A 20,601-nucleotide genomic window follows, 5' to 3' on the forward strand; every position below is an offset into this window, starting at 1 on the left:
TCCCTAAATAAATGTCCGAACCGCAAACTTAGACATCTAAAAAGATGCATTTTTTCGTTAAAAAATTTAATTTGTTTCACATCTTTTTAAATACCTAGTTCTTTCAAGTTGTAAATTTTTTTAAATATTTTAACAGAAAAACTCATCTTTTAAAAAACTTCTATTTAGGTTTGCGGACTGAACATTTATTTAGGGAGGGAGGGAATAGTAAAGTTGAGGAAGATGACAAGGGGTAGTGCTCATCCCTTCTCTCTCTCTTCCGGGAAAAATCTCGTTCTCAAGATTGTTTTTGTATTTGTCTATTTCTTTTATAGTTTATCTTCCTATAAAAAACTACTGGAACGGAATATATTCAAGTATAGGGGTACTATTAGAAACTACTCCTTAGAATTTCAAACATTTATGGCTAGTTTAGAAAGTAGTGGTGAAAAATGATACTTTGTGAACTCCTAATTTCATACATTTAGGTATATTAATTGTACCTAAACTATTGCCCCAGGGGTACTCATTAGCAGGACCGCTCCAATTAATACAAGTAGGTTGAGAACTCCTCATTTACCAATGCAATTAATTATCTTTACAACTTAAAATTGTGTTTACCAGTATTTTTAGCTCATTTAATATGCTTTTTCTTGTGCCCCCAGGGCAACCGTTAGCATTTGCCGACACAATTTTAAGTTGTAAAGATAATTAATTGCATTGATAAATGAGGAGTTCTCAAACTACTTGTATTAATTGGAGTATCCACTATTGATAATGCGGATCAAAAAAAAAAATTTATTGATAGTGTCAAATCTACCCCGTATACAGTTTCGTTTCAAAAAATAAACTTAAGGTTTATGTTTGCTATATATTCACATAATAAATGATTGAAATTTTCTTGGATGAATGAGAACTGGCGGTATTGGTGGGCAATTATTTGTTCTTTTCTTTTTATCAAACGAAAATAAATAATTTTTTCTTTAACGAGGTTTTTTTTTTTTATTGAGCTCGTTACAAGCATACTCTCCATAGATTCCCCGCCAATTAGAAAACTCAACACCCTTTCAGGTTGTTACTGTACTATTTTGGTCCACAACCACTTCCTGTTAGCATATCTCTGCCGCCACACCTCTTTAACAGTAAAACTCCACTGGCGGCGATGTACAGTTGCTCTACTCTTACACTCCTCTGATCCGACAATAACGCCATTCTTGGGAGAATTACGGGACAGCGGAGGTCGGTGGGCTTAATTCCCACTTTGATTGGGGTGCAGTTTTGAAATGCCCAGTACATGACTAATATTAACCAAGACATGGTAACATAATTTCTTCGTACCATTCTACCCTTATACCCACCATCTCCTACTGATTCTCTCTCTCACATCTCTCGTTCTCTCTCCTCAAGACAACATCAGAGAAAGAAAAAGACATCATCAATTTCTCTCTCCCAAACCCACCTTTCTCTCTCTCTACCAAACCTAACTTTCTCTTTCAAACCCACCATTTTATCTTATTTCAACAAACGGGTTACCACAGAATTCAAGAGCCGATCCACGAGCCTATTTAATCTTAACAAACAGAAGAAAAAAAACCCAAAAAAGGGGTATGGATTGTAATCTGTCACATCCACCCTCCTCCAAATCTCCCCCAAATAGGGGAGACTCGGTTCAATTGAGATCAAACACAGTGAAATTCAAGAACACAGTTTGAGTGGAATTGGACTGTAAGCTTTATGAGTTCTAATGGTTTGCAATGAGATTGAAAATAGTTCGGAATCAAACATTTTTCACTGATGGTATTTTTTGAGAGAATCTTGTCCTTATTGTTTGAGGTATAAAAGAACAAGTCATAAATTATAAATGACTACATCGGGTATTAGTAAAGATCGATCTTTCTATTAATATGGATCAAGTCATATTTTCTGAAAAAATATCGTCCCAAATAATTGATCATTGTCTGAGATATAAAGGAGCAAGTTATACTTACCAAAAAAAAAAAAGTCATTAACTATAAAGATTTCGTTGGGTATTAGTAAAGATCAATCTTTCTGTTAACATCAATCAAGTCATATTTTCTAATAAAATATTGTCATTATTTGAGGTATAAAAGAGTAAGTCATTAATTATAAAAAATTGCGTTGGGTAATATTAAAGACCAATCTTTCTGTTAATATCGATCAAGTCATATTTTCTAATAGAATTTTGTCTTTATTATCTGAGGTATAAAGAGCAAGTCATTAATTATAAAAAACTGCGTCGGATATTATTAAAGACCAATTTTTCGGTTAACATCGACCAAGTTATATTTTCTAATAGAATTTTGTCATGATTGTCTGAGGTATAAAAAAGCAAGTTATTAATTATAAAAACTGTGTTGGATATTATTAAAGACCAATCTTTCCGTTAATATGGACCAAGTCAAATTATTATTTTTTTTAGAAAACTTTGTCCCAAATAATTGACCATTACCTGAGGTATAAAAGAACAAGTCATTAATTATAAAGTACTACAGTACATTAGATTTTAGTATAGACTAATCTTTCTATTTTTTTTATTATTATAAAGGACAATATCGGTGTAAAAGATACAGAGTTGTTCAAATCAAAAACAAGAAGAGAACAAATTCACATACTCCCTCCGTCTCATAATATTTGTCCGGTCCGGAAAACGATGACGTAAAAATAACATATTTTTTGCTAAAAAAATTTAAATTTTTTTTAACAATTCACTAGATATCGATGAGTTATTTTAATTTATGAAAAAAATTTGAATTTTCTCTCGAAAGAAATGCAATATTTTTAAGTTCTCGTTTTGCGAACCGAACAATCATTTTGGGACGAAGGGAGTATCTTATTTGAAATTACAAGACCTACTATTCAGTTCACATAAATCAAACCCACAATCGATACCCACGATTTTCGAATATCAATTCTTGGAAATGTGTTCTCGACTATTTCCATTAGAACACATAAAGCTGGGCTAATTCAAGAACACAGAGATGGGTTCTCGTTTGTTTCCTCGATCTGATTTAGAAAGGAAGAGAGTGAATTGGATGGATTTTCATCTCTTTTGCTTTATGCCACCACTCTCTCTCCTCAGAGAAAGAGAGAAAAGAGAGAGGTGGAGTTTAGGAAATTGATATTTGGAGAGCTTTATGAGCACCTTTTGGAGATATATGATTGGAATAGGGAAAATTACGGGTTAGAGGCGTTGACTCGGTTTATTCCCAAAATCATGGTCTGCACTCTTGAAACTATCAAATATTGACTAATACATGGTGTGCCAACTTGAAATGTCAATTATACTATATATATATATATCGCGGCGGTTCTGGGGACACCTAAAAAAACACCCCAAATCTAAAACACCCCAAATCTAAATCTCATAGTTTCCGATTAAATTTTTATGATCCGAACCATTCAATGTGTGCAGAATGTGATTTTAAGGGTGTCCGCGAGTAATTAACAAAAAAAATGACCGGAAAAGGCTTGATTTGAGCAGTTTTTATTTGAACCGTTCAATAAAAAATTGTTCGAAACTGTTCGGATCAAGCCCTTCCCGGTCATTTTTTTTGCTGATTTCTCACGGGTACCCTTAAAATCACATTCTGATCACATTGAGCGGCTCGGATCATCAAAATTTGATCGGAAACTATGAGGTGTTTTTTTGGGTGTCTCCTGAACCGCCCCGTATATATATATATATATATCTTAAATGTCCTAATCTTCATTTCCCCCCAAATCTCCCATCGTTCTCAACTAGAACCAGGCAGGCGATCGAGTCCCCTCTCTTTCTTCTATCTCTTTCTCTCTCTGTGACTGCAACCCCCCATCTCTCTCTATCTCTCTCGCTCTCACACACACACACACTAATACAATGAATTTTTACACATTCCATAGACAATCCAAACCCTTTTTGTGGCACTCTTTACACATTCCAAGTCGAAGATGGATTTGTTATGTTTTGTTTGCACTCCTTTGTTTCTTTCCGGTATGGATCTTTGAACTTGGAGAGTATCCACGCCCTGGAACTTGCTCCTCTGTATGCCATTATGAAATATTATGTCCCTACTGAGAGTAATATACAGAACCTCTATTTATTTCGACTTTATTTATCAGACAAATGTACCCGAAATAGTCACAATATATTACTTCCATATGGTCTTAGTTTATTAATGACGTGGTCTTTTTCAATTATTGGCTTGGTCTTTGTACCTGGGAGAAGGTTGGTTGATGTGGCATGCGGGATGACTCACCTACCTTTTCACACTTCATGGTAGTCAACAAATATGACTTGGAAGTAGTTTATGCTTCGGTTTGTAATTTTTGTATTGATAATTATGCTCACTAAGTTTTCCGTACCAACTTAATCTTTTATAATTAATGACTTGTTCTTTTAAACTTCAGACATTGGTTAATTATTTAGAACAAGATTCTCTCATAAAATATGACTTGATCCATATCAACAGAAAGATTGGTCTTTACTACTAATCAACGTGGTCATTTATAATTAAAAACTTATTCTTTTATACCTCAGATAATAGGGGGAAGGTTCTCTCATAAAATATGACTCGGTCCATATTAATAAAATGATTGATCTTGACTAATACCCGACGTAGTCATTTGTAATTAATGACTTGCTCGTTTATGCCTCAGACAATAGCCAAACATATGGAACAAGTTTCTCTAAAAAATATATGACTTAGTTCATGTTAACAGAATAATTAGTCTTTACTACTACACGACGTAGTCCTGTATAATTAATGACTTGCTCTTTTATATTTCAGATAATGGTCAATCATATGAAAAAAGGTTCTCTCAGAAAAATATGACTTGGTCCATGTTAATAAAAAATGTAATCTTTTATAGCTAATGACTTGTCCATGAAATTAATGGTCCTAAACCGCTTTCCTTTAATCTCAACCACGAGCACGAAGATCAGTTCACTCCATATATTGGATCATTCTTCCTAGTAGTAGTAGCAGTAGCGATTTTTCAAATTCATTTGCAATTTTGCACACCCTTTCGAATTAAATTCAATATTAGATACAAATCTCAAGTGTTCCTAATTACTAGTTGGCTTATTTGTGGAAGAACTCCCCACAAAACCCTTCAAATCACCACCACGGACCTTCCCCTTATGCAAAGAACACCCCAATCCCCATCAATTTTATTTTATTTTTTCTATTCCAATTTCACTTGCAATTATTTCCCGAACTGGATCCCCAAACCAATTCTTTTCTCCACCTGGGTCACCCCAAAAACCAGCTCTGAAGCCCTCAAATTTTGAACACCTCTTCGATTGTGGGTCTTGGAGGAAGGGAATTGTAGGCTCGAGTGATTTCTTCTACTGCTTGTAGGTAGGCTGGTGATGGGTTTGTCTTAGGTATTATAGCCATGACTCTATTGGTTTTCAGGAGCTGGAATGATTGGGAACGGAGAGAGAGAGAGAGAGAGAGAGAGAGAGAGAGCATAGTAGGAGATGGTGGGTATAAGGGTAGAATGGTCTGAAGAAGTTATGTTACCATGTCTTGGTCAATATTGTTGTTAATGTCATTTATTGGGGATTTCAAAACTACACCCCATCAAAGTAGCAATTAACCCTTCCATACACCACCTACCGGTCATTTTCCCATTGGAAAATAGATGGATTTCCATCAGAACTGAAAATTGGGGAGAGAGAGAGAGGTGTAGTTGGTGAGAGGGGGAGAAAACGCTTATTGTGAATGAAAATTTGGTTTAGGGCTTGGAAGTAATATATAAAGGATGCTATAATTGACATTTCAACTTGACACTCCATATCTTTGTAAATATTTTACCTCTTGTCGTGGGAGTGGTGATTTCAAGACCATGATTTTGGAAATAAACTGGGTCAACGCCTCTAACCCTCATTTTTCCATAATTCTTTGATGTCCCGTCATAGACGTTCGCTTGGACAATTAAAAGGAAAAGAAAGTTGAAAGAAACGGTACATTTTGAGGTGTACTACGATGTTCCTGGAAGGAAGCAAAACATTTCCACAACACTTCGCTATCACAAAAGTTATTGGTCCACTGACGAACAACAACCAATTAATCATCATCTTCTCCCAATCGAGTACTAAAACAACGATCCAAAATAATACTCCTACCAACAAACCCATATGATCCCTGGAGTTTTGATCCTAATTACTAACATGTTTCGATCCAAGCTGGGGTTATCCTTTTCCCTCTCGATCATCTCCCTCTGTTTAACAACAGTCGAGCCCACCTGCTCCAAGGGCTGTGACTTGGCCTTAGGCTCGTACTACGTTTGGACCGACGCGTACACCAGATTGGTTGCCGAAGTATCAGGCAATTCCGTCAACGAACTCATCAGCTACAACCCAGGGACCACCGAGTACTTCATCTTGTCGTACGAGAGAATCTTCGTCCCCTTCCCGTGCGACTGCATCGACGGCGAGTTCTTGGCCCACGTGTTTACTTACGCGGTCCGGTCCGGCGACACGTACGATAAGATCGCCGAGACGTACTACTCGAACCTGACTACGGCCGCGACGCTGGAGCGGTCCAACAGCTACTCGGCTAATTCCTCGATTCCGGTTAACGCGACGGTGAACGTGACGGTGAATTGTTCGTGCGGGAACGCGTCGGTGTCGGAGGGTTACGGGTTGTTCGTCACGTACCCGCTTCGGGCCGAGGATAGCTTGGAGTCGATTGCGAATACTACGAACTTTAGTACGGATTTGCTGCAGAGGTACAACCCGGGCGCGAATTTCAATGCGGGGAGTGGTCTAGTGTACATACCCGGCAGAGGTAATGGGTGCTAATGGGTGCCCCTAGCCCCAGCCCTAGCCCCAGCCCTAGCCCCTAGGGTAATAGTTTAGGTGCAATTAATATACCTAAATGTATGAATTAGGTGGTGTTTCACTTTTGAAAAAAAATACTTTTTGAAAAAAGAAAGTAATTTTAAACTCAAATATAATGAAAATGAAAAATATTTTTTCAATTTTTTACACCGTTTAAAAAATTTTACTGAGATTTATCAAACAAGATCCATATTGGTAGGAAAATTATTTACAGAAACACATGATTTTTAAGCTTCAAATTACCTTCTTTTTCAAAAAGTTACTTTTTGAAAAAAGTAAAACACCCCCTTAGAGCATCTCCAATCCACCTCTATTTCTCCAAAATAGAGGATGGATGTGACACATTGAGGGGAGATTTTATAATTTATTCTCTTTTTTCTTTACTTTTTGTAATTTTTGGGAGAATTTTTGAAGGACCTACCGTCCTTTTTAGAGTTTGGTCCTCTAAAAGTAAATTTGGTCCTCTACAAATGGAGGATCAAAAGTAAATTTGGAGTACAAAATTCTTCCAAAACTCTAAAAAGGACAATGGGTCCCTCAAAGATTCTCCCAAAAAGTACAAAAAGTTAAAAAAAATGGAATAAATTACAAAATCTCCCCTCAATGTGTTACATCCATCCTCTATTTTGGATGGATTGAAGATGCTCTTAGCATCATTTTTCACCACTACTTTCTAAACTAGTCATTTCTAAACTAGTCATAAATGTCTGTAATACAAAGTATTTTCTAAACTAGTCATAAATGTTTGAAATCCTAAGGAGTAGTTTCTAGTAGTACCTCTACACTTGAATGTATTCCGTTCCAGTAGTTTTTTACAAGAAGATAAACTATAAAAGAAATAGACAAATACAAAAACAATTCTGAGAATGAGATTTTTCCCAAAAGAGAGAGAGAAGGGATGAGCACTACCCCTTGTCATCTTCCTCAACTTTACTATTCTTTCCCTCCCTAAATAAATGTTTGATCCATAAACCTAAATAGAAGTTTTTTAAATGATGTGTTTTTCTGTTAAAATATTTAAAAATTTTCACAACTTGAAAGAACTAGCTAGGTATTTAAAAAGATGTGAAACAAATTTAATTTTTTTAACAAAAAAATGCATCTTTTTGAGGTAAGTTTGTGGTCCAGACATTTATTTAGGATGAGAGAGTAACAAGTAACGAGCTCAATAAAAAAAAAAACTCGTTAAAGAACAAATTATTTATTTTCGTTTGACCAAAAAAATAATAATTAATAACTGCCCACCAATACCACCGGTTCTCATTTATCCAAGAAAATTTCAATCATTTATTATGTGAATATATAGCGAACATAAACCTTAAGTTTATTTTTTGAAACCAAACTGTATACGGGGTAGATTTGACACTATCAATAGTGGATATTCCAATTAATACAAGTAGTTTGAGAACTCCTCATTTACCAATGCAATTAATTATCTTTACAACTTATTAAAATTGTGTTTACCAGTATTTTTAGCTCATTTAATATGTTTTATTGCTTTTCCTTGTGCCCCAAGGGCAACTGTTAGCATTTGCCATATAAATATACATACAAACCCCATGTGATGAATCTGGCCAAATTCAAGGACATGAGAAATCAACAAGAAGGACAAAAGCGGAGAAGCCCCATTTTTTGATTGACCATCGAAACAGAGATAAAAGTGCGCGCTGAAAGAGATATTCATGTTTCTGTGTCAATTAGGGCTCGGATCTGGAGGGGAGGGGAGAGAATACATGGAGAAATTGGAGAGAGCTTTGTTCTCTTTGCAACTTAAAAAGAATTTTTCAAAAGATTCCTCCTAAATTTTCCCTACTTTCAACATTTTTCTCTCTATCTATCTCCACTTATTACCACTACTATTTTTCAAGAAAAATTTCAAATTCCAATCCAAACAAAGCAATCCGATAGATAACTCTGACAGCGAATAACTGTTCGGAGGGAATTGGGAGAGGACCTCCGATTGGAAAAATTATTAATTGCACTTGGGACACCGCACATGGTGCCCCAAACTCTTTCTCCGCCACATATTTTTATGGTTACCATCATACAAACATGTGGTGGAATAGAGTTTGGGGCACCACCACGTGGTGTCCGGGGTGGTACTGAATAATTATTCTTTCTATTGTACTATGCGTGAAGACACGAGAGAGAGAGAGAGAAAGGGGGGAAATCGGGGGCGGATATCACTATCTCCGTCCCCTCCCCGATTCCCAATGACAATTTGCTTTTACCCTCCATCCCCATCTCACGTGGTGTCCGGGGTGGTACTGAATAATTACTCTTTCTATTGTACTATGCGTGAAGACACGAGAGAGAGAGAGAGAGAGAGAGAGAGAGAGAGAGAGGGGGGGGGGGGGGGGGGGGGAATCGGGGGCGGATATCACTATCTCCGTCCCCTCCCCGATTCCCAATGACAATTTGCTTTTACCCTCCATCCCCATCTCAAATGGAGAACGGTGATCCCCTCGGGTATTCAAGGATCCAAATTTAAAATAAATAAATAAATAAATAAATAAATATATATATATATATATATATATATGAAAAACTATTATCGCGTATGAAAACAGAGATGCATGGTTTCTTTAAGGGTATCTCTAGTGAACAATATTAAAGGCTAAGTCAAGTGAGAGAGGAAGAGTGAGGAGAGAGAAAATAAAGAAAAGAAAAGAGCCGGCTAAAAAGAAAGTGGTGGAGACCACTTTACTCTTTAGGATGATGCTATGGTGTCCACGGTCATTTTGGAGACACTGTAATTTTTAACATAACCGACCATTACAAACATAACCAAGACCATTACAATTTCTGGGGATTTTGGAGGTTATCCATTTGTAAGGCTTTGGTTATGCGTATCACTGGTCTTGGTTATGCTTGTAATGGTCGGTTATACCAAAAATTACGGTATCCCCAAATGGCGGATGGACACCATAGCATTTCCCTACTCTTTATTGTTATTGTTTACCATACATCCTACATCTTAATTACATTACTACACCACACATTCACTATATACTCTTAATAAACAAAAATACGGACCCACTTTATACACTTTGTCATATAACACACAATATTGTTTATCATATATCTTAACTACAACACACATTCACTATATACTCTTAACAAACAAAAATAGGGATCCACTTTATGTCATATAACACACAATTTTTAACGGCACCACTAGAGATGCTCTAAAACCAAAAAGTTATCACAATATTAGCTGCCACAACATGATCCCATAGTTCCATGTTAACGTTGTGTGATTCAATTGCCTGTTTACTTTAGATTCACCAAATAACAATGCATCATCATCATATCCTTGATGTTGTATGAAGCTTCAAGTGTCCAGTTATCTTCACAGAAATTTCTTAATTCTTAATTTGCAGATAAAAGTGGATATTATCCACCCCTGAAGTCTAGGTAAAAAATTTCAACTTCGATGTTCTTATAAAATAGACCAATGTTACTTGATACATTCATTATGCTATCAATAAGTTTTTAACACCTGACAACTGCTTATTGGTTTCTCTTTTGCAGCACAGGTTTTCTGGTCTTACTTTGCTACCAGCTCAATGTGGACTTGATTAATTACTCTGACACTCTAACAAATATGGATGATTACTTGGAGTTTTTCTACTACTTTAAAAGTACTTTTTTTTTTTGCCTTTCATTTAAGCAGGATTGTCAGGTGGAGTCATAGCTGGAATATCTTTAGGAGTAGCGATGGGAGCCCTACTAGTGTCTGTTTGCATATATTGTGGGTTTTACAAAAAGAAGAAAGTGCAGGATAAAATATTGCTTCCAAAAACATATGAAGATCTACCTCTTCAAGCTGTCAAGGGTATTTCTCCACTGTTTTATTCTATTTTCTGAACATCTATGTGTGAAAGGGTGCTTCATGGATATATCTGGGTAGAAATTCCCCTTTTCACTCGATCCAATCTGACGACTGGGAAACTTTATGCACACATTGGTCACAATGTCCTTCGGAATTCTTAACACCCGCAGTTACAAGTACTTTTTTTTTTTGGTTACAAGTACGTTTACGTTAAGCATAAGCATGTTCAATTTATGCTTACCTTGTTTTTTTAAGGAGCACCCTAAAGTTCCATAAACATTGCAAGTCATTACTATTCTTCATGTGGCATAGGCATCAGCGTGGACAAATCTGTGGAGTTCTCTTGTGAAGAGCTTGCAAAGGCAACTGATGAATTCAGTATTGGTCATAAGATTGGTCAAGGTGGCTTTGGTTCTGTTTACTATGCTGTGTTACAAGGCGAGGTTTGTAGCTATTAATCTCATCATGGTGATAAGCACCGAAGATGAAAAATAAACTTAGATCACTTAGAAACGGCATTCTATTCCTGTTTATCCAAATAGTAGCTTTGTTTCTTGATTGGCTTCTTACCCATGATTTAAGACATATGCATGCTCATACAAAGTGATCTCCTGTTATTATTTCTGCATTGTATTCAAGTGGAAAGGATGTTTGAAAGAGGATGAATTTGTAACCAACTCCGGTTAGGGAAGCTGAATCATCAATTTGTCATACAAACTAACCTAGTGCGTTTTCAACCTGACCTGCTGTGGAAAGCTGGCATGGAGTCGTGAGGATGATGCTAGACTTGTTTTTATTGTTATGTATGAATCAATTTCAGATATTCCATCATCTATATTCCCTTTTCTAGGACATCAGATTGCTCGCCTAGAATCCTCAGTGGTGCTTAGGCTCTGACCCTAAGCAATTAAATTGGGTTCTCAATTCTCATAATTTCCAGCATGGACTTTTACGTTTGCATCCAACCCAGTGTAGCACAGTTGGAAATTACGGAATGTCTATTTTGATGGGGGCTCCAAATGGATGTGGAAATTGTCATATTCCTTTCATAAGCATAAGGCAGCTTCGTGGAGTGGAGATTGGGTGTCAATCTGGCAGGAAGATGGTTTATGCAGTAAGATATTAGGTTCAAGCTGAACCAAGCTACTTGGGATTGGCTTAGGCTCACTTGAGATTTCCCATTGGGTGGATAAGCCAAACTCGGCTATGCTTCAGAAGCCTTTCGAATTTTTAAGCTCCAACTAGGAAATAGAATCAGTATGCTAAAAACTATTGAAAGTCAAGCTGCTTGAGCATTCTTAATGGCTCGAGTTGATTCTCCATTTATATCCTTTTTGATTGAATAACGACTTCTTATATTTTGGAGCTCATTGTGGGGCCGATGCTTATAAATCACAGACCAATCAAGGGCATCGTTTAAAATTTAGGAATGAAACGGATGAAAATAGTCGTTGTAAGGCCACTTAGATGGAAGTAGTAGTCACGGGAATGTGAAACAATGAGTAGGAACGATCATTGGAGTGATTATTGACAGAAACAATAAATACCTGATCCATCCATTTCGGGAGGGTCAAGTTACTTCCTCTTCTTACAGCCTAGAAGTATTCAAGAACCCCTTCCCATCTAGGAATAGGGCTATCAAATGGTCAACCATGAAACCTATGAGGGGTAAAACACTGTATTCAACTTTACAATTCAGTAAATAGATGGGATGTTCCTTAAAAAAAAATAGATGGGATGAAAAAGCTAGATTGGTGGCTCAATTAGTACCCGGCCAGTTGATTCCTATTCATGGCAATCTTTCATTGTCTTCAGTGATCAATCTCATAACCTTCTTTTCTAAGGGCTTTTACCATCTACTAACTACTAAGGATTTTGCATTCTGGTTGGTGCAATACAAGTAGTTTTTGTGAATGTTTTGTATATGATTTAGCATGCTTAAGCGCCATTTGAGTGGTGTTGTGTTTATTCTGACGCTAAATATGTGTATCAACTTTCCTGATTCCTCATGGCAAAACTCTGTGCAGCAAGCTGCAATCAAGAAGATGGATATGCGGGCTACAAGGGAATTCCTTGCTGAACTTAAGGTTTTAACACGTGTTCATCACCTGAACCTGGTAATACTTGTATCTTTCCCAGGGATCATGTGTTTTTGCGTACGTTGTTGGGAGTTATATCAGAGGAATTCTATCTGGCTAACTGTTTATGTTTTCATGAAATCTCATATCTCTGAGCATGGCCAAAAAAGTAGTGTGCTTTATTCGGCTTGTATGACCACAAAAGATGTACTTAAAGGTAGAATGAACTGGTATGCTGAACTAAAATAATGCTCCATAATTTAACATGACAGCATGAAAATTTCAATAGCTTCGGCCACTATGGTATGGCATTGCAGTAGGTTATTAGTAATGGAAGTTTCAATTTTCTTCTAGTTAGTGTTGTGAGATTATCTACCGACTACTTAATGTCTTTCACTGAATAATCTTCTAAAAATATGCATCATTTTCAGGAATACACCTATGTGATTCTGTTTACTATTTTAGGCAGGGTAACTCATATTGGCATCTAATGCAGGTGCGCTTGATAGGCTATTGTGTGGAGGGCTCTCTTTTTCTAGTTTATGAATACATCGAGAATGGCAATTTAAGCCAGCATTTACATGGGACAGGTGATAAGATCTTCATGGCAAGACCTCATCCAGTGGTAGAGCTTTGAAACATAGCTACTGATTGTTACATTTGTCTTTTTCAGGATGGGATCCCCTCCCTTGGTCGACCAGGGTGCAAATTGCTCTTGATTCAGCTAGAGGGCTTGAATATATTCATGAGCATACTGTGCCTGTCTATATTCATCGGGATATCAAAACAGCAAATATAATGATAGACAAAAACTTCCGTGCGAAGGTGATGCTCATTCCTGTTTGCAGTGCTGTTGTCGTTTGGCAACCATGTGAAAGGCAATTCATCGTCATTGTATTAAATGCTTCTTCTGCAGGTTGCAGATTTTGGTTTAGCAAAGCTGGCTGAAGCCGGGGGTTCCACACGTCTTGTGGGTACATTTGGATACATGCCACCAGAGTAAGATAACTTGTTTATTGAAAACTTGGTAGAAGATAAGTCTCCATTTAATGATTCTTTCAGTTTTAGAAGGTGTAGGTTTTGAATATGTGTACTTGTTTTGTTCCATTTTCATAGACAAAAAGAAAAAGAATTGATTGGTTCAATTCTGTTACCATCCTTGGATGCAGATACGCCCAATATTGTTGTAATATTTCTCCTAAAGTAGATGTCTATGCATTTGGGGTGGTCCTCTATGAACTAATTTCAGCCAAAGAAGCCATAGTCAAGTCAGATGGTTCTACGGCGGAAGCAAAGGGCCTTGGTTCTTTGGTAAGTTGTGCCATTTTTCTGAGTAATAAGAGTAAGAGCTGTTAACATGTTAGACATGCTTAAGCTCTAATGAAGTTTCTTTAAAAGTACTTATCCATTTGCTCTAGTTTGTTCTTATGAGTAAATTTTTGTGGTGTCTGGTTTTTTTTTTTTTTTTTGCTAAGCTTATGGTGTCTGTTATGCCGTGCAGTTTGAGGAAGCTCTTAATAAACCTGATCCAAGTGAAGACCTTTGCAAGCTGATTGACCCTAGGCTTGGAGATAACTACCCTCTTGATTCAGTCCTTAAGGTGATTTTTTTCCCTCCTCCTGGAAAACCGTATTTTGTTATTGACTTATTAGTGCAGTTTATTTAGTTCTTACGAGGTTTGGTGTCCAATATGGTTGCAGATGGCTCAGCTTGCTAAAGCATGCACACAAGTGAATCGAAAACTACGGCCTGGCATGAGGTCTGTTGTCGTGGCGCTGATGACTCTTTCATCCTCAACAGAACCTTGGGATGTTGGTTCCTTATGTGAAAACAAAGCTCTAGTCAGTCTACGTTCATTGGATTCACTGGAGTACTCAGATCAAACTCTTGAAGATTTTCATTTTTCAGAGATGCATGAATCAGTTGTAAATGTGCAAGTTTAAGTTTTGTATGTACACGTCAATTGCTTTACAGGAGGCCAATCAAAGGAATTGAGAGAGTAGGCCTCGATTTGTCATGTGGAATTCTATTATCCTTTTACTTTTGTTTTCTTCTTTTCTACAATTACCAAACTTCCCCTTAAAATGTAATGAATAAATACTATAGGTTCTTCCTCTTGTCGAATTTGGAAATTTTGTAGTGCAACCCGCACTACAGGGGCCATAGGGTGGCCGATTAGGCCGTCCATTTTGACGTGAACAATTTGGATATAATCCAAGCTCTTATTGATTCGAGCCGTCCATTGCTCTGATTAAAATCCGAGCCGTCCATTGCTGAAATGGACTGCCAAATCGATCGCCCTACAGGATCCCTGGGTCCTTGTATTGGGTAGTATGTCAACATGTGAAACGTAGTTCTATCTACTCTAACTTAAGGCGTCTCCCTTGAGCACTTAAGCTTGTCTTCGTGGCATTGGATTGAATCCCTTGGCAAAACTGCGATTGTATCGCTTCGGGTCTCTAAAACCAACCCCTCTCTCCCCGCGTGATCCGTAATAAATTTTCTATCCAATTTTACTTTTATTTTTTTTTATCTATCTTTCTCCGCTCATTAACCCAAAGAACTTTCTGATTCCCAGGATATAAATTATTATAAACAGAGTAAAGAAAAGAGTTGTTTGGGTTGGGCCGTATCAAATCAAGAAGAGGTAGTGGGCCCCCTTAGACACCTCTTGGACGAAAGGCCCAGATCCTTCGCGAAACAGGAGGAAAAAAATGCTGGAATTTGGAAACAGTCAAAGAAGCAGTGGAAATAACAATAACTAATAAACCCCACGCGCGTGTACGGTAAAAATATATGTATCGTCTTCTACAAGAAATGAAAACCTCATCCGTGAGGCAAACCCAACCAGGTGATCGATCACCTCATCAAATTCCATCTTCTCTTCTACTTGGTCAAATTTGGATCCACAACTTCCAATCATAAAACTATATATACGTTCAGATATAGAGCGATATTGGGACAAGAAAGTTTAGTGAGAGAAAGAGAGATGGATTTCGAGCTGAGAAGGGCGAGGGAGAAGATAGAGAAAGAGCAGAGGGAGAGGAAAGAGAAGGCGAGGTTGAAGCAGGAACGAGAGAGGAAATCGAGACAAGAAGCCGCTCGCCAACGGGAAGCCATTGAAGCCGATCAGCGATCGAGGAGGATCGATGCTGCTGAAGCCCAACTCAAGGTCTTTTTTTCTTTTTTCTCTTCTACCTTTCTATTATTTGATTTGTTGACGATCTAGGGTTGGATTCGAGCTAAGTTAATTGGTTTTTGAGGAGTCGTTGTGGAAAGGAGAAAACCTAGATTTCTAAGTTAGGGATTTGTTTGCATTTCTTAATTTGGTTTCACTTAGTGTTGAGGAATCGGCCAAATTAACAATCAAGGAAAGAAACAATAATGCCAATACACAAATTTTACATGGTTCTCCTAGTGTGTAGTTGAGTACATCCACGGCTCGCACCAATTTCCAATGTAGCGAACGGAGAATGGAGTACAAGTTACATCGGCTGTGTATAACAAAGTATTTAGGCCTGTTTTTCCATAAAAATGCCTTTGGGGCCTTCGTGTTTGTTTGTCCTTACTCAATTTTTTAATATCCAAAATTTAACACTTTTAAAAGTTTGACGCAAATCTAACAAATGCGAAATAAATTTGAATACAAACAAAACAGAAATAAGCCCAGGCTTTTTTTTGGGAAACTAGGTTTTGTTCCTAGAGTTTACATAACCAGTTATTGTTATAGCTCTGTCTTGGCTGCACAATTAGTCAGCGAAGAGCGAACCAAATCGAATCAGTCTTCACAAGCCCAACATTTACTGCTTAATATCCGTGTCTAGTTACAAAACTAATCCGAGGTGGCTACAATATATTGGTAGAAACATGTTTTTTTTAATATATGAAATTATGATTGCGTAAATTTATTCCATCCTATATATGATTGTTTGCTTCTCCATTTCAAGGCAGGGCAGTAACTTGAAGAAAAAGTTCAAATACTCTTTAGTGTTGGGTTTCCAATGATCTTATGCCTACTATGAGTGTTGGTTTTTGCCTACTTCTTTTCCTCTATCATGTTTGCGCTTGTGGGTTTTGGTGGTGGGCTGTTATTTAAACATGTAGCAAATCACCTGCCTACAATGGTTGCAAACTTTTTTTTCTTTTTTGCATTTTTTTTTTTAAATATGTTTTTGTGATGCACTTGTTTCATTTGGTATATGATTATATATTTCTCCAACTCAAGGCAGGACAGTAACCTGAAAAATAGTTCAAATTCTCTGTAATGATGGGTTCCTAAGGTTTTGTGCCTATTGTGAGTGTTGATTTTCCCTGTTTCTTTTTGTCTATCACGTTTGCTCTTGCTTCAAACTTGTCGGTGCGAGTTTATAGTGTATTTGGTTTACATGATCTCTAGTAAGTCCTCTGGGGTTTGAAGACGGAATCAATTTTCTCTCCTGTGGTCATCATAAGATTCCTGTAGGCGTTTTGAACTTCAGTGAGAATAATGTGCACTTTTTTTGTGTCATCTTTTTGTTACTTGGCTTCTTGAGGTGCAAGTAGTTGGACTTGGTCATATAGTTTTTAACTTCTCTAAAATTTTACAGGCTGAACAGGAAATGGAGGAAAATCTACTTGCTGGAAGAGGCATTTTGTTTTGTCGTATTCTAGAAGCTGTGCCTTACCAGGGCCATGGAGATAAAATCAAACTACCACCTTCCTGTGTCACAGAGTTGTCACAAGTTGCTTTGGACAAAGGACCACTGCATTTCCGGTTATTAGTAATCGATCAAGAAGCTCATTCGGATATCAAAGATGATCAAAAGAACCAGACAACACACGCTGGTGTCCTGGAATTTACTGCAGAGGAAGGTTCAGTTGGCCTACCTCCTCATGTATGGAGTAACTTATTCCCTTCTGGTTCTTCAAAGGCTTCTTTTATTGAAGTTCGTTATGTTTGGCTTCCAAAAGGGACTTATGCCAAACTCCAGCCAGATGAATTGGGTTTTTCAGACATACCTAACCACAAGGCCGTTCTTGAAACAAGCCTTCGCCAGCATGCAACTCTTTCTCAAGGTGATGTGCTTACGGTAAGCCATGGTGTACTGACATACCATTTACGTGTCCTTGAGTTGAAGCCATCTTCAAGTGTATCTGTCCTAGAGACAGATATTGAGGCCGATATTGTGGGCCCTGATACAATTCCAGAGAGTACAAATCAACATGTCCTGAAACCTCTTATACTTGGAAAATCAGAATCTGGAATTGTGGTGGAAGGGCACTATGTATATTATAAGTTCTCTATAGATGAAGAAACTTGGGTTAGGATTTCTTCTGCGGATGCAAAAATTGAGATAAAGATAGAGTCGGATACACAGGATGGGGATACAGATCTTTACATTTCAAGGCATCCTCTTTTATTTCCAACTCGGCACCAGCACGAATGGTCTTCCCATGATGTGGGTTCAAAGGCTTTGATCCTTAGCTCTAAGGACCAGAGACTGGGAATAGGTATTTATAGCATTGGTGTATATGGCTTCAAGGGAACAGGTAAGTACCAGGTATCGGTGACTATTCAAGAGAACCAAGACCGTAAAGCTGGCCAGCAAGCTGTGTCATCGTCTTCACCTATGGACATGGATACTGTAGAGTGCAGGAATTGCAAGCATTATATACCTTCTAGGACTATAGCACTGCATGAGGCATACTGTAGCAGACATAATGTCCCCTGTCAGTATGTTGGTTGTGGGGTTGTTCTAAGGATTGAGGAGGCCAAAAACCATATCCACTGTAACAAGTGCGGACAAGCTTTTCACCGAGGTGAGATTGAGAAACATATGAAGGTTTTCCATGAGCCGCTTCACTGCCCCTGTGGAGTTGTCCTTGAGAAGGAACAGATGGTAAGTGACATACTTCCATTCGTAGTTGTAATTACTTGTTATTTGTTTGATTCTTTGCTGATAGATGGCTTAGTAAGTACACATTGTCTAACCAATGGTTCTAGAATGGGCCAAGACCTGACCAGCAATTGCTGAGCTGCCTCATTGATTGTGAAAATGCAATTGTGTTTAAACTATGTTAACATGGAATTGAGTGGGAGTATCCGGTGTGGGTGAGGGTGTGTGTCTATGCATGAGATATCCGTAAACCCTTAAGCTTAGGATACAGGGAACGAATTTCTGGATATAGGTAAGAGTATCTGACATGTGTACCATAGCCTTACCCTTGTGGCCATGTCATAACTAGTGAACTTGTGTACACTGGGTGGGAGGTTGGAATTTAATAGTCCATGCAGAACTGTTTTCTAAATTTTGATTGGTGCAAGACCGTGCAACCTGCCTTCTATCCGAATGAAATAGGTACTAATGCTCTCTCAAGGGATTTTTGTAAACATCAGTGCTTACCAGTGTCATTTGGCATAATTTAATAACCTGTGCCCCTTTGACTTGTGATGACTAATGGGTCAATGACTCTTTTAGTCCTCGATCTTAATAATAGGCTGGACACTAGAAAAGTTTTGAGTGTGAAATATTTGGCTCTATAAAGTTGTAATACCACAGTTTTCCACAGTTTCTAGCAGAAGTTGCCTGAGATATGAAATAGAAAACCTCGGAGTGGATTAAGTATGAAAACCTCAAGTCAAGCTATATATTGAAGAATATATTTGTTCTTGCAATCATCTGAATCTTTCGACTTTTGGCAGGTTCAACACCAGACCAAAGATTGCCCCTTGCGCTTAATTACATGCCGGTTCTGTGGTGACATGGTTCAAGCTGGGACTTCTGCTGAAGATGTACGGGACCGATTCAGAGGGCTTTCGGAGCACGAGAGTGTTTGTGGGTCCAGAACGGCCCCATGTGATTCTTGCGGGCGATCTGTCATGCTGAAGGAGATGGACATTCACCGAGTTGCTGTCCATCAAAAGAATTAATCCGGAATTTACTTTTCTGCTGGTGTGTTCTCGACTTGTGAGAGTTTGTATTGAGCTTGTTCACAAGGCTTGTTGCTGAAAACATCAGTAGCGCTGCTACATGTTCTGTAGAGCTCAACGGGATTGCTCTGGCGCCGGTATATTGTTGTATGAACTACTAAAGGACATCCGCATCTATGAAAGCAGCAGAACAGTGTCCATCAGAAAATCAGTGTTTGTAGTTTTCTGCTGTTAATGCAGTCGCTTGTATCCCAAATTGCATAATCATATAAAGATGTTTAGCAACGAATGCACTGGTATTGGATACCGGTTGTTATTTATGGTTGATGATGGGGGTTAGAGACCGCATTGTATCCATGGAGTAATTGTTATCTTACATGTCTTCTTTATTCCTTTTCCTGGGCAACCTGTCGCAAATTTTCTGTAACCTATTTACACCATTGTGTGGACTAAAAACTCCAACTTTCATAAGATTTTGCCATGCTGGTGTTAGGGTTTGCCGGGTATAACCATGTTGACTTCTGTAATCACAATTGTTCTTGTAGATCTATCGAGGAGACACTTCATGCGGAAATAATGCTAACGACCTGATCCGAAACACCTAGGGGAGTGAGGTAGTGTTAAGTGTTTAGTTCCTTTCCCTCTCAAAGCTCCTCCAAATCCTCAGCTCTAACCAGCTTCACAATAATAATTCAGCAAAAAAACTTCAGTCCTAATGGCTGTGGATAATGGGTAAAAGATGTATCAATAGACGAGAGAAGTGTTTTGATATCTGTGAAAATTTATTAATATCTGTGAGAGTATGTATTGAAATTTGAACTTGTTTAATTTTTTTTTGCATATTATCTATCGCCTATAAGGCGGATGTTAGCCGGATCTATTATTCAAATTGCTCTTTTTGTAAGCTTTATAAAAAAATTAAATGAAAAATAATTTGATTAAATTTAAAATG

The 20,601-nt window shown here is 37.7% G+C and overlaps 2 protein-coding genes across 4 annotated transcripts; both read left to right on the forward strand.

Annotated features, from left to right (window-relative positions):
- The first annotated feature begins 6,035 nt into the window (after window positions 1-6,035).
- LOC131323023 (lysM domain receptor-like kinase 3) lies at window positions 6,036-14,851 on the forward strand. 3 transcript variants are annotated; one of them, XM_058354641.1, is made up of 12 exons: window positions 6,036-6,773; window positions 10,210-10,243; window positions 10,361-10,365; window positions 10,500-10,664; window positions 10,974-11,104; window positions 12,689-12,778; window positions 13,236-13,329; window positions 13,413-13,564; window positions 13,656-13,738; window positions 13,909-14,050; window positions 14,241-14,339; window positions 14,440-14,851. In XM_058354641.1, exons 1-12 carry the CDS (start codon window positions 6,122-6,124, stop codon window positions 14,680-14,682), a joined length of 1,890 nt encoding a protein of 629 aa, XP_058210624.1. In that variant the 5' UTR covers window positions 6,036-6,121; the 3' UTR covers window positions 14,683-14,851. The 3 variants fall into 3 exon arrangements, with proteins under 3 accessions (XP_058210624.1, XP_058210623.1, XP_058210622.1); XM_058354640.1 differs by lacking the exons at window positions 10,210-10,243; window positions 10,361-10,365 and having other exon boundaries at window positions 10,503-10,664; XM_058354639.1 differs by lacking the exons at window positions 10,210-10,243; window positions 10,361-10,365 and having other exon boundaries at window positions 10,503-10,664; window positions 13,413-13,563; window positions 13,652-13,738.
- Window positions 14,852-15,498: 647 nt separating this feature from the next.
- LOC131323030 (uncharacterized) lies at window positions 15,499-20,041 on the forward strand. Its single transcript, XM_058354645.1, has 3 exons — window positions 15,499-15,911; window positions 17,326-18,618; window positions 19,422-20,041. The coding sequence occupies exons 1-3, from the start codon at window positions 15,729-15,731 to the stop codon at window positions 19,647-19,649; spliced, it is 1,704 nt and encodes a 567-aa protein (XP_058210628.1). The 5' UTR covers window positions 15,499-15,728; the 3' UTR covers window positions 19,650-20,041.
- Window positions 20,042-20,601: the final 560 nt, after the last annotated feature.

Source organism: Rhododendron vialii, chromosome 4a, assembly GCF_030253575.1.
Source record: "Rhododendron vialii isolate Sample 1 chromosome 4a, ASM3025357v1".
Taxonomy (NCBI): domain Eukaryota; kingdom Viridiplantae; phylum Streptophyta; class Magnoliopsida; order Ericales; family Ericaceae; genus Rhododendron; species Rhododendron vialii.

Bases quoted from the DNA above. Each gene is read 5' to 3' on its own strand.
- LOC131323023 (XM_058354641.1), top strand. From the start codon at position 6,122: ATGATCCCTGGAGTTTTGATCCTAATTACTAACATGTTTCGATCCAAG. The intron at 12,779-13,235 runs GTAATACTTGTA...CATCTAATGCAG, and splicing joins GTGTTCATCACCTGAACCTG to GTGCGCTTGATAGGCTATTG. The intron at 13,739-13,908 runs GTAAGATAACTT...CCTTGGATGCAG, and splicing joins TTTGGATACATGCCACCAGA to ATACGCCCAATATTGTTGTA.
- LOC131323030 (XM_058354645.1), top strand. From the start codon at position 15,729: ATGGATTTCGAGCTGAGAAGGGCGAGGGAGAAGATAGAGAAAGAGCAG. The intron at 15,912-17,325 runs GTCTTTTTTTCT...AAAATTTTACAG, and splicing joins CTGCTGAAGCCCAACTCAAG to GCTGAACAGGAAATGGAGGA. The intron at 18,619-19,421 runs GTAAGTGACATA...GACTTTTGGCAG, and splicing joins TCCTTGAGAAGGAACAGATG to GTTCAACACCAGACCAAAGA.